The following is a 13,867-nucleotide window of genomic DNA, read 5'->3' as shown; positions in this document are numbered from 1 at the left end:
CGCCTGTGTCCCTGTCTGTATTAGTCTGTCATTTGTAACCCCTATTTAATGTACAGCGCTGCGTAATATGTTGGCGCTATATAAATACTGTTTCTTAATAATATATGTTTTGTTAGCAGAAATCCTGCAAAGTTAAAATTTTTTTATATTACATGATATTTGTGTAGCTGCTTATCATATTTTTGGGAAAGATATATACTCCTAATTTAGAGCAGGGGTCCCCTACCACCGGGCCATGGGCTGTCTGTAACTAGCCAATGGTGCAGTGGGGAGCGCCAATTTACAGCATACAAATACAATCAAATTCTACCAAAAATATATAAAAAAATTGTAAAATATAAAATATGTGTTGAGAGAGAAGATACAAACCACGACAAGCCTATAAATTGTGTGTGTCTGCTAAACACCGACAAACTATCATACCCAATATTGCCCAGAGGGGGCGCTTTGAGGGTCTTTACCACTGATCAGCTTACAGTGGACCATAAATAATGAATTTAGAATTATTTCTATCACCCTGACGTACATGATGACCCCAACATTGTCATATGTACAAGCATGCACCATAGGTAGGCATCATTTTACATACACGTGTAAGGCCGGGGAACACTTAACATTTTTTATTTTACTGTGATTGTTTTACTTTTATTTATCACAAGAAGACTTAAGTGGAATTTGGTCTGAAGGAGGGTGGATGATTGGGCTGCAAGTATACACAAATTACAATACCTGGCAACAATTTTTTTATGAAAAAGTTTTAGAGATCAGTGTTACAAAGTAACTGCAACTATTTTTGGGATTATTTTTTTTATATATAGTAAGGAAAATTACCATTTTCCTCTATGTGACTCATTGGGGAGATGTTTGTCACTTCCTGTCCCTGTGACACCCCTATAGTAAATATTTCAGTCACATGACAGGTTAAGGTACACTATAGTGGCCTCACAATCTACGGAAAGCAATATCAGCCATTTAAGTCAGACTGTTCGTCTGTATGGAAACATTTTATCGGAAGGTGACACATGAAGGAATTCTGCGAATGTTTATTGATGTCTCTTATTGCGGTTGGGATCTGATACTGCCGTCCTTTTAAAGCCAGTGTTACGTCTGAGCGGATCTCGCACACAGTATTGATCCGCAGTGTATCGTTTTCAGCCTCAGACGGGCCGTCTGCCAGCTTTGGGTTGTATTGCTAGGAATCAGAAGTCTGCTTTAGGGCCACCAGGGAGACGCTGAAATGGATGGGGCCGGAGGCTGTATATATCGGGGTCCCAATGCTGAGATTGAGGAGACGTTTCCTTCTGTAGAGGTTGCACATTGGGCTTTAATAAATTAGGTCCATTGTGTCTACATAGGATTGCATTAGGCCCCGGAGCGTGACCACACTGTGCCCCCTTTTTTTCCTCAGTTCTATGGGGGGTATGACCATTAGTAAACTGTTCTAGCCTAGAGCACTGGAGTTGAATTTTAGGGCATTTTCCAACCTATGACAGCTAAAAATTACACCTTGTCTTTGTGGCCCCACTGGCAACATTTCATTGTTTTGTTTAGATTTGTACTTTTCCCAAGGTTTTCAGGCTGGTCACGTTATGCCATGGTCTACTTCAGCCATGCTTCTTCTCTGTGCTGGGTGGCTTGTCTTGATTCAAACAGCAACCTAGACAAAATGTTATCAGTGCCGCACCAGTATACAGAAGGCTCTGCAGTCATGGCTCCTCGGGGGCAGGGCCAGGACGCTCCATGCTCACATTATGTGCTTTGAGTGGACATCAGGCAATCTGGGAAAAACTGGGTACATATTGTGGTGAAGAAGAGGTACTGCAAGGTTAGCTCTGGATTGACCATTGCAATGGACTATTTCAAGAAACAAAAATCTAGCCTAAGATTGGGGTTTGAGATATAAAAACTCTAAAAACTGCTGAAGAAAACTGAGGAGGAACAGGGACGTCATCATCATCGTTGCTGAAAATTTATAGATGTCTGACGACTACTGTATGTCCTGAGCCATTGTTAAGGAACAAGTGTGCAGCCAACAAAGACAGAACTACTGGGTAGGTCAATGAACAAGAAAACACCGAAGCCATCAGATTGGTCTGCCAACCTGACACATGGCATATTCAAAACAAGAGGTCAGTAATGGAATTCAGCAAATTCCTTGAAGAACTCATCTATTGTTATGGGTCAAGTGGCACCAGTGGGCACCCAAACCATCCTATAGGGGAAAGACTACTCTGGCTTAAAGATCCAATTGCAAATGTTTTCCACAAATGAAAAGCAAATGGCAGAGGAGCCTCTAGGACTTGCCTTCCTCCCGGACTTATCACCGCCCAGCCATAGACCGACACACCAGCTCATAATATCCACCGTATGTGCTGTGTAGGTAGGCCATGTGGCCGACAAGATGTTGGCTTGGATTTCAGACTGCTAGAGTGGTAATCTCATTACTGATGGAGACAATTGAATCAATTCACAAATTCACTGTCTGAAAATCTAATGGCACACAAATGAATCATGTCCAGAAAATTTCATCGAACATCTGAGTGCCTGCTGGAGCAATTAATGTCTTGCGTGTTAGAAAATGCAAATGGCGCAACTTGTCTGGGAATCGCTTTATTTATGTTCCCGGGTCTATGGACCTGCTATGGGCATGGAGCTCTTGGGATTGATATCGCAACACCAAGCTTTACATATGGCTGAAATCACAGGATGGCCTCTTCATATGTCACCTGCCCAAAGGGGCCACAAAGCTTTACGGAGGGATGAATGATCTACAGCAACCTTTATAACATGGAGGGACTTCAAGGAACCCCTATGATGATTTCTATATCCACAGCGCACAGTACATTAGAGAGGTGACCAGTGGGAAGAATGTCATCCTTACAGGTCATTGGTGTTACTTCAATTAACAGACACAAACTGCTCATTGTCCAAGGGAACCCTAGCAACCTATGGAGGTAGCTTGGGGTTCCTCAGAATCCTGGTTGAGAAATATTGATCTATAGTGAGGTTTGTGATGTTCCTGCCTGTCTGAGGGGGATGAGATCACAGCTGATATTTAAGATTTTTGACTCATCTCAGCTGTTTAGTCACTGACAGAAACGTGTGGGTAAAAAATATTCACGGTGACTCCATGGAGGGGGTGGGGGGAACATCATCGGAGCCAACCGGTTTTGTGTTCATCCTTGTGCCACGTGAGGAATACAGTTGCGAGGGCCAAAAAATAACATTACAAATCCTTTATGTTCAATGTGAAGTCCAATAATGGAAACCAGAATCCGAAATCACCCGAAACACCACCAGAAACCACGGGGAGCACAGTGGTGCCATTGTTCCGGCCATTACCCTTGGCTCGATGGTTTCTGGGCACCTTGGGATTTTGGAAGTTCCAACCTTCCTTGGGTTGTTGATGTTCCTCTTGTGTACAAACAGAAGCCCCTCTGACTAACTACATCAGACCTACAGATATCTTACCAATTTGGGGTTTAGGTGGGCTGAACCACTGAAAGATGGACATACACATGCCGATTGTCCCCCAGAATCTAAAAGATGAATTGGCCATGAATGGAGCCCCTGGGACCTTCCTTCCCGTTCCTTCCCGAGGAGACATCTGCCTTGTCTATGGCCAGCCATAGGATACATGGTCTTTTCTTCCAGTCTTTACCTAATTTTATCTATTAGGAAGAATGATCGCAGTGCAATGCAGGTCATTTTTTTTTTTCCCTAACCCTACCCAAATAATTCAGCGGTCCATTGGTTCCCCTGACCCCCTCTGGATATTCTGATAAGAATTCTATGTTCGGGGCTTTGCAATTAACTGAACAAGCTGCCAGTGGCTTCATAAATATACAATCCAACCATACTTGTACTTTCATTAATATAAGCCATGATTTTCATATCTTACTTGGGACATGTTCTCACAGGACCTCCCAACAACCCCTTTCTATAGTAATATTTGTGATAATATCATTTTCAGAGGCTTTGATATTAATTCACAAATTCAGCAAGGTTAATTTGCAAAATGACCAAATTTGATGAAAATGTTTCCACTGTTAAAAATTTAGTTTTCACAGTGCAAGTAGTTTGGCTATATTTGCCTGATCATTCCTAGTGACCCTCACCTGGGCTCTGCAGGTGGAATATAGGATTAGGTAAGTATATCATGTAAATGTTTTCCTTACTGGCACATTATTCAGACATTAATACAGGCAGAGGAGGCCCTGACCTAAAAATACTATAAAATAAATTTATGGCCGTCCCTTGGACATTACTTTGCTGTAGCTGCAGACATCCCCAACATTCACAGCAGAGGCACTGAACTGACTTGAGCAAGGTCTGAACAGAAAGTATTTCTGACTGCTCTCCGCTCTCCCTTTGTGCACCTTGGAGGGTAGCAAGTCACTGCTGAGAGGAGAAGCATGCGTTGAGCTATAAATTCACTGCTGGGAGTGGGGAGCAGGGAAGTTCATGTGAAAGTTCACTACTAGGGGAGGGAAGCAGGGGGGGGGTGAAGGTGAAAGGTCACTGCAGGTAGTGGGCAGCTAAGCTGTAAAGTCACTGCAGGTAGTGGGTAACAGGGCAGTCTGAGGTGAAAGGTTACTGCAGGTAGTGGGTAACAGGGCAGGTGAAAGGTCACTGCAGGTAGTGGGTAACAGGGCAGGCTGAGGTGAAAGGTCACTGCAGGTAGTGGGTAACAGGGCAGGCTGAGGTGAAAGGTCATTGCAGGTAGTGGGGAGCTGGGAAAGCTGAGCTGATGAAAGTGCTCCTACTGTACTTTGAGAATACATTGCTCCACAGAGCCTGCATCTACAGAGGTTAGTGAGGGCTCATTTTAAATCCTATTTACTATTTGTTACAATATATAAATATGTGAATGTCACTAGCCTGGCCCAGTAACATGTAAAGTCCTGCCATGGCTGAGAGATTGGATAAGGTTGGTCTTTGGAAGCCTGGTGGATTCCTCTAAAGAAAAGAGTCATCTGCACAGAGTCTTCCTGCAATGGTATTTCATCCTCACTGGTCCTCTGCCCCGTCCTGATCTGCCCCCTATCTTTCACCTTTTTCACAAACCTGACCAGGAACTGAGCTGGGGATTATTCAGAACATTCTCAATGCAACATGTTGCAGCCCATTGCTGGATTCCATGTTTTTATCAGGAAGTAGGTTGCTTTTCCTTTTCAATCTTTTGTCTGGTGCCAAGAAAACAATAGAAAGAGTTTTAAAGTAGAAAAGACAATGAATGAGGTGGGGAGTTTGTTGAATCAAAGACTGACTGACATTGGAGCAACGGAGCATTAAATGTGACTGTGAGCTGAACTCCCAACTCCCAGCAAGGGTCCCATACTGGGGATTTCAGGTATTCACGACCTGCCTACCTTTTATATCTTCCTGCATGGGCCTGGTTTGACATTCTTCCCCCAAATCATCTGTGACTGTGATTGGACAATGAAGGAGCAGAAGGTCAAATGATGATGCAATGACAGAGGTGTCATGCCCGGTAGGGTACCTCGTTAAGGCTTCCAATGTGTTGCAGCCTCACCTAATCAGACAATGTGTAGTGGATTAGCATCATTTCAGACTCATTGCTAAGCTCCAAGGGGATATAAAAACAATTATCTGATAATAAAAAAAAGACATTAAAGTTCATGGATGAGCAACAGAGCTCATCGGAGCAAACAAGGATCTACAGCAGCCCACACGTGTTGAGCGGGAACATGCTGCCCTGAGCAGAATGATGATTTATCAGTGTGCTGCTCCTCCTTCACTGCCCAATCAACACCCTGGGGGGTTTATTATACACATGGACCTGGAACTTTCTCCACCACGTGTATATTGAATGTCAGATTCACTGCTTTATAGATAGATTACTCAAAGTGTGTAATGTAAACCTTACCAATGAACTTTGAAAGTGTTTTGTTATGTCTGTGCTGGTATTCCTGGTAGAAGTCTGGTGCTGTCCTGTTATCTCTTGTTATTAGGACAAGATTATCAAATATATTAGGACTACAGAACATCTTCTTGCTTTGTTATAGAAAGGAGGAGGTATTTTGTAGCCCTAACACACTTCCTGTCCTCGGGTGACAACGTTCCTCCACCATGGACAGAGTACAGGGAGTGTTATCATCCTACAACTGCACTTTTAAAGGAAGTATTTTCCCACTACCCCTACATGATTGTCTGGCTGATCTCCTCAATAGGCACCTAATACCTGTTGGCTATTCCAATCCTGGAGCTGATATCTCTGGGTATACACAACCTCCCTCCTCTCATTCCTTCACCTCCACTGATTCCCATCCACCATTTTTTCCTTGCCAAAAAAATGCAGGTGCATCCCTCATTGGCACTACTTTCGGAGGTGGAGGCGGCTGATCCAGCACTGAAGTCTGAGCCTACATTTGTAACATTATCTCATTGTGCAGCTCCCTGGGACTTGGAGGACCCCAATGCTGGGCAGCCAATAAGAAGGGTCCACACCACCCATGGGTGCAAGTTAGAACCCTCTGGCTCGCCAGTTAAAGAAAAAACAGAAGAACCAGCATGTCATGTGACATTGAATTAAGCTAGTATTTTAGGAATTTGGAATTAGTTGGCGGGGGGTGATTGGTGACCAGAGAAGAGCTTTAAGGAGCAACAACCCATGTTATCATCTTTGTGTATTGATTTTTACATCCAGAATGATAAAATGAACATGTGAAATTATCCGATCTGTTCAGTAATGATTTAACTGAAAACGTTATATGTCGCATGGTAATGAAAATACTGCACGCATTTCACTTTCATGGACTGTGCTTGAAATGTTTATAATTAGGATTACAGTTTTCCATAGATATCAAACCAAGGATGAAAATTGCAAACTACACGATCTATTCACATCTGCAGAGGAGAGCGGGCAAGGGAGGCAAATGACCCTCAAAGCAAGGGATTCCTGAATCAATGGTGACTACTACTACTACTACTACTATGGCTATACACTCGGCACAATCCTTCCATTAATAATTGGCCATGATTTATTAAAGCTCTCCAAGGCTGGAGAGGATACGCTTTCATCAGTGAGGCTGGGTGATCCAACAAACCTGGAGTGGATCTGGTCCAGGATTCAAAACATTAGCTCACAAGTAGCAAATGACTTTGAAGTAATCCATTCCAGGTTTGCAAGTGTATCCTCTCCAGCCTTGGAGAGCTTTAATTAATCAGGACCATTTTTCCAAAACCAGAAGGATCAGCTGTTTGTGGGGATCTTAGGAGTTTTGGGATTATGGTGACACTTTGGACAGTAACAAAGGGTTTTAGAAATGTCAAACCGTTTTCTATTGGTCACCGTGAGGCTGTTGGGTAAAATCTTCAGAAACCGGATATTGGTAGTGAGGAAAAACACTCCAACCTCCATCATCCATTTTATACAGCTTGGGTGGTTTTCATTTCCTTGGCATTTTGCTGCTAATGAGATCTTCACCACAAGCTAGGGTTAGCCTAACTATAGCCAACATAGACAGTGCAACTGCTAGAGGGCCCAAAAGCCCAGGGGGGCCAATCATTGGTTGCACAGTGATCCACTCAGGCAGCAGTAGCATTTTTTTAAATACATTTGGATAAAGTGAATGTATTAAGTCGGGAGTCATTGTATAATTAATGTGTAAATTATATTCTTGATAACCAGAGAAATTGCCTTTGGAGATGAAGATTAGGGCAGACGAGGGTGGGGGGATATGTGGGGGAAAGGCACATCATACATAGAGTTCTGGACAGTCAAACTGAACCCCAAAGAAGGGAAAGGTGGCCAAAGTGAAAATGAATGCACCCTTATCTCAATCAATTAACTTTGACTGCTGTTTTTAAGAAATCTACTTAGTGTGTCAGAACAGCACCTAGAGGTCATCTAAAAATATCTACTCTTTGCACAGGGACGGCACCATAGATAAAGTCTACTCAGTGTTCTGGAACATGGCCTAAGGGAAAAGGCCTAGGAAAAAAACACTCAGTGTCCCCTGACTGGTGCCTAAAGCTCACCACACTACATTTTAGTTGTTTGATCTCCTGTAGATCCAGTTGAGCCTTCCTGAGGGCTTCAAGTTGATTAAATAGCTCAGCTAGGTCTTCATGTTACATAGTTTTGGTAAATCTAAATTTGGTTGTATGCTGATTGCATGGTGAGCCTAAAAGAACTCTGTGTATGAGGACCCAAAGGAGAAACTACTGGGTGTACGAAGGCAATGACTAAGTATAAAGGTTTTCATCCTTTGTAGGGATTCTCTACTTGACTTGTGAAGGCTTCTGGTATACTAGCTGTGACCCCAGACTATCTTCTGGTTGGGTTCTGTTCATAATAACTGTTCAATGTATGGCACCCCATGAGTCTCTCCCACCCTGGCATCAACTTGTCTATAAAGTGGCTCCTGTCAATGGGCAACCTGGATGGGCTTCTAATTGGAAATGTCTTTTACCTCGATGTATGGGAAGATGTTCAATGAAGCCAGACTGGGATTGCACCCTAATGTCTACAAGTCCATCTTTTATTTTAAAGTGATATAATTTTGAATAGTCGTGCTGTACCCATGGCTATCCCCCCTGCTCTGCAGGAGTATGAAGGTTGGAAGGGACCCACTGGCGATCCAATTGCCTTGTTGATGATACAGCTGTGAGTGGCATAACTAATTGGAGGTATGAATCTGAATTTCCATTAGAAGATATTGGTATTTGGTTTTCTTTCAGGTTAATAGTATTTTAACAAACTTCAGGGCACATTGTATGATGAATGTTTTCCCAAGCCACTACATACCATGCTGCTGAATTTGATGAGGGTGAATATGGAGGTAATGGTAGGTGATATGGGAAATAAGTCAAAAGTCCACAGTTATGGGGACCACAAGTGTCACACATAGCATTTACGATTGTTAATTTTGGGGAAATGTCATCACCACCCTACTGGCCAAAACAGTTAGGAGTCACGATGGAATCCTGCTATAACTAACACCGAAGGCTTCAATGCTTAATCTGTGTCTTTATTAACGATATGGCGGAGAGAGTCATCGCCTGTCAGCTCGATCAGCGATCTTCTCAGCCCTGAATCATTATTATGTCTGCCATTATAATGTCAAATCCATCCAACTGGAACGGATCTCATCACTGCTCCCCGATTACAGTGCTATACTTTGAAGGGCCTATTATAATACAATGTATACCAGTACATTTATCCGACTGGTAATATAAATGCAGCTTTATGTGCTGGCACTCGGTATTGTACAGAAGTTATTAGGGTACTCTCATTATTGTTACACAGTGCACAGTGTATTATTATTATTTGGTGCTACATGATTATTATTGGTCTATGTTTAGTAATATATATGTGATCTTTACCAGTGTATATGGAGAATTGTAACAGTGTCACCTAATCATTGTCAGGCCATCCTCAGTTTTTTTACATGGTCGTTGGTGTATATGCAATGGTAGTTTGTATTATCCCATGGTAACTATGTGTGACGTATGATATCATACTGTGTGTGTAGACATTCATTCCTGCTAATATTCATTGCACCAGGTTCACAAGCAGTGTGCACATCACAAAAACACACAGTCTCACCATCTTCCAGGGGCACGTAGATGTTGAGGTATAGGCAATCCTCACTCTGGTTTTGTACGTATCCAGCCACCACGTCTATATTCTCAGTGAACCATAAAGGCAGCATAATTCCAGGTAACATTCCATGCAAGTTTTGCGGGCAAACAGGAGCAAAGGTCGTAGCATTCCGTACTTCTGTCCATGATGCTGGTGCCTCGGGAGGCTGAAACCTGCGCTCTCCTATGGGTGGAGTGGCGAAAGGCACCCCCAGGTACTGTACAACAGGGCCCAGGATCTCATTGTTCAAGTCTTTCTTTACGCCACGTAATTTTCCATAGTTTGTGTTGACCACAGGATATTTCTCATCTCCTTTTTGCCCAGACACAGGGCAAGCGGCTAAAAGCCAGAGCATGAAGGGGGCTCGAAGATCCGGCGCCATGAGAAGAAAATTTGTCTCCTGATATCTCTTAAGATATCCTGGGCCGAAAAAAAAAGGGGGAAACTTCCCAAAAGGTTTGAAAGTATCGGTGTAAAAAGGGGGGAAAAAATTATGCAAAAACATTCATTTCAAAATGAGGGGGTTGGAGTGTTAAAAAAAGTGAAACAAAATCGAGATGAATGAGAACCAAACATTGAAAATTTGGATAATAAATGGGCGATAATCCTCTACAACAAGAGCGTGATGTGTTTTTGAGGCAAAGTTAAACATAGAGGGTACATTTTTGGAAAATGATGTTTGTACCAAATCATAGGAGGCAGGAAAAGAGTTAAGCCAAGACAAAAACAGAGGGCATGAAGAACATCGGAGAAGAAGCAGCTACGAGACCAAGAGAAGAAAGCTGAGGTTGTGCAGTAGACAGCATTCTATTACGTTCCATCGCGGACCCGTACATAGGGTGTTGAGCTATGGCAGGGCCTCCACGAGACAGACATTGAAATCCTGAGAGAAAGACAAGACAAAGAAAAGCTCGGGGTGAAAACAGAAACAGGAAATTAACCAGACAACGTTTATTTTGCGAAGACAATAAATATGAGTCTCTTTCACCACCTCACTACCTAGCTGCCCAATCCTCCTCCTCTCGCTTCCCCCGATTATAATGAGCAGGATCATTTATTTAATTAAACTGTTCCTTCTGTTTATAGTTTGAAATCCAACAATTATAGTAACAAACTTATAATTAGCGAATGTGCGAGAGATTGAGGGGGCTAGAGCAAGCAGGAACAGGAGAGAGAACAAGGAAGGGAGACCGCAATGTAGGCAATGAAGGAGAAGAAATATGGTGGGTGGGTAAAGGAAAGGGAAAGTGGACAGGGGACAGAGCAGGGTGACAAGGGCATTCATTCAAATGTTAGGTGCTCCGAAATTTCTAAATGTCTCAGATATACTGTAGCCCACCCAACCATCTCAAATCCTTACAGAAAGACCTCCAGACCTACCTTGTCCAGAATAAAGTAATCTCCTTTATTATAGATCTCCATAAATTGGGACATTTTATAACTACTGTAAACGTCCTTTTTCTTAATTCTGGATTTAGTTTTGAAATGTGATTGAATTTTTAATCAGCTGCAATAAAGGAAACATTTGTATACACGACGTCTTTTCTTTAATTACTGACACACATGCATTATATAGCTCCTAATTAAATCCTGGAGAGGAACTGATCAAATCCAACCGAGCACAGAATTTGTGCAAGTTAGATGTCTCGATAACAGAAGGGAAGATGAGTCATCCATATAATTTTTGTTTTTAGTGTGCTCCTGAGTTCCTGGGTGCTGCTTATGGTCTGTTTCCACCTCCAGACCACAAAGCTCCATTTAGACCATTGCTCGCTGGTATATTATACAGGGAACTAACAGAGACCATACAATCTCCAAAAGCCCGGACCTATTGTTCTGTATGTAAATTGTTCCTTTAGAGTCGGGGTTCTGTTTTATTCATGGATCATGGAAGACATTTTAGATTATGAACTATAGTGATTTAGGAAAACCAAATTATGAAAAATGAGATTAATAGAATGAAAATAACAAATTGTGCAGCTGGGGACATAATCAATGGACCTGACTTTTACTGGGATTGAGGATGTGTATGGGTTTTTTATTCCCTGATCTCCACTCCACATCCTGCTTTCTACGATCTATAGACATTGAATAAAGAAAAAAGAGAAGATGAAATGATGAAGGTTTTCACTGGGAGATGAATGAATAAATGATAACAAAGCTGATGAGCAACAAGACGATGACGACAGATGGGGCGGTAATATGGATGAAAGAAGTTGAGTCAGAACAGGGAGAAGGGATAAGGAAAAGGTAAAGAAGAAATTGGACATTGGATGAGGAGAGAAGATTGGAGATATGAGATATAGAGAAAGAAGGAGACAGAATGGGGAGAAATGTAAAAGAAGATCAGAAATAAAAGATGAAAATAAGATAAGTGGGGAAAGGGGAAAATGAGATGGAGGAAAGATGAATGAAAAGAGAGAGGAGTTACAGGATGAGGAGAAGATAAATAAGAATAAAGGAAACAAATTCAGCAAAGGTGGGCCATACCCCTCTTTATTTGCAAACCTGGGAATGGGAGTTAGATATTCAATTTACACAGAAGGAACAAGGCTAGGGCACTGCCATAAAAGTTCCATCCACTGTGGCGCTCAGGAACTAGGTTATAAGATACTTAACCGCTGGTACAAGACTCCAGACAAATTACACGCCATATGCCCCTCAAACTCAGAGCTTTGTTAGAGATGTGGTAAAAAGAAAAGTTTGATGCTTCACATCTTTTGGTCCAGCTCGTTGCTTAAGGGATGTTGGCTGGGGATAAGGAGAGTATGTCAGGAGATGTCGGTTCGACCCATCCCTGATGATCCGGGATTCTTTCTCCTCCACCTTAATGACTGGCCACAGAAAGCCTATGCCAAATCTGGGGTTAAATATCTTCTAATTGCAGCAAAGGCTTGCATTCCGAGTTTATGGAGACAGCAGATACCCCCCTGCTTAGGAATATGGTTGCCTAAAGTGAATGAAATTAAACAAATGGAAGACCTGACTTTGGGAATATATAAGAAGGGTGAAAAGTTTTGGGACACTTGGGCTCCTTGGATAATGTTCCAGGAATCCCGGGACTACAAGAACATGTTGGGAAATTTGACTGTAGCAGTATCAGGAGGAATGAATTAGGGTATAATTAGGGTATAAGACGGAACATAATGGGGCCAGTCGACGGCGGACAAATGTATGGTCAAGGAGTTTGAAACGGATCAAGGGTACGAGCTATGAATACGATTTGGAAGGGTTCTCAAAATGGAAAATGTAAAGTTTCTTCTATCTAATGGGAAAGATGTTTTATTGATGTTTTTTTCATGTGTATCTGGTTCATATCTGAAATAAATTAAATAAGAACATGGGTTTGTTGTACTTTGGGTTTTATTTTGCTTGTATGACATGACATGTAAACTTATTATATTAAAATATAATTAAAAAAAAAAAAAAAGAATAAAGGAAACAATAATAAAAGTATGTGGTAAAGAGAAGAGATATAAAATGCAGAAAAGAAAAATTAGACATAGAATGGGAAGAGAATAAAAAAAAGAGAGAAGCACGATGGTAGAAGATTTAATTGATAAGAAGAACAAAATTGAAGAGGAAGGGGTGGAGTGATGGGGGATGGAGAGACCTTTAGAGCTATATTACAGGAGATGTAAGATTAAGAAAAGGGTAATGAGGTAAGAGAAGAGATGCAGAATACAGAGAATTTCATGAGACTAGAGAGAAGAAGATTCGGGATTATTAGAAGGTTAGTGATATGCTAGAGAAGTTTTAGGATGGAGAGGTTAGAGAGGTGACAGAGAAGATGCGGGATAAAAAAAAAGGTGAGAGATACAATAGAGGAAGGGTGGGATGGAGTAAATGTAGAGGGATGAGAGTACATGCAAAATTAGGAGAAGGTTGATGGGATGAGAGAGGAGATATGGGATGAGAGAGAAAATATGTGATGAGAGAGGAAATATGGGATGAGAGAGGGATGAGAGAGGAGATATGGGATGAAAGAGGAGGTATGGGATGAGAGAAGAGATATGGGAGGAGAAAGGGACGAGAGAGGACATATGGGATGAGAGAGGGATGAGAGAGGAGATATGGGATGAGAGAGGAGATATGGGATGAGAGAGGAATGAGAAAGGAGATATGGGATGAGAGAGGAGTAATGGGATGAGAGAGGAATGACAGAGGAGATATGGGATAAGAGAGGGATGAGAGAGGAGATATGGGATGAGAGAGGAGTAATGGGATGAGAGAGGGATGAGAGAGGAGATATGGGAT

The 13,867-nt window shown here is 42.0% G+C and overlaps 1 protein-coding gene across 2 annotated transcripts in view; it reads right to left on the bottom strand.

The window, feature by feature from the left end:
• NLGN2 (neuroligin 2) overlaps nt 1–13,867 on the bottom strand; it is an 87,659-nt gene that overhangs the window by 59,751 nt on the left and 14,041 nt on the right. For both annotated transcript variants that reach the window (XM_072399226.1, XM_072399228.1), the window contains exon 2: nt 9,575–10,493. In XM_072399226.1, coding sequence (XP_072255327.1) covers nt 9,575–10,115 — 541 coding nt within the window. In that variant the 5' untranslated portion in view covers nt 10,116–10,493. The remainder of the gene's footprint in view (nt 1–9,574; nt 10,494–13,867) is intronic.

This window comes from Pyxicephalus adspersus, chromosome 2 (assembly GCF_032062135.1).
Source record: "Pyxicephalus adspersus chromosome 2, UCB_Pads_2.0, whole genome shotgun sequence".
NCBI classification, from domain to species: Eukaryota; Metazoa; Chordata; class Amphibia; order Anura; family Pyxicephalidae; genus Pyxicephalus; species Pyxicephalus adspersus.
The sequence above is the reverse complement of the archived record's forward strand: the minus strand, read 5'-3'. Positions and strand labels throughout refer to the sequence as shown.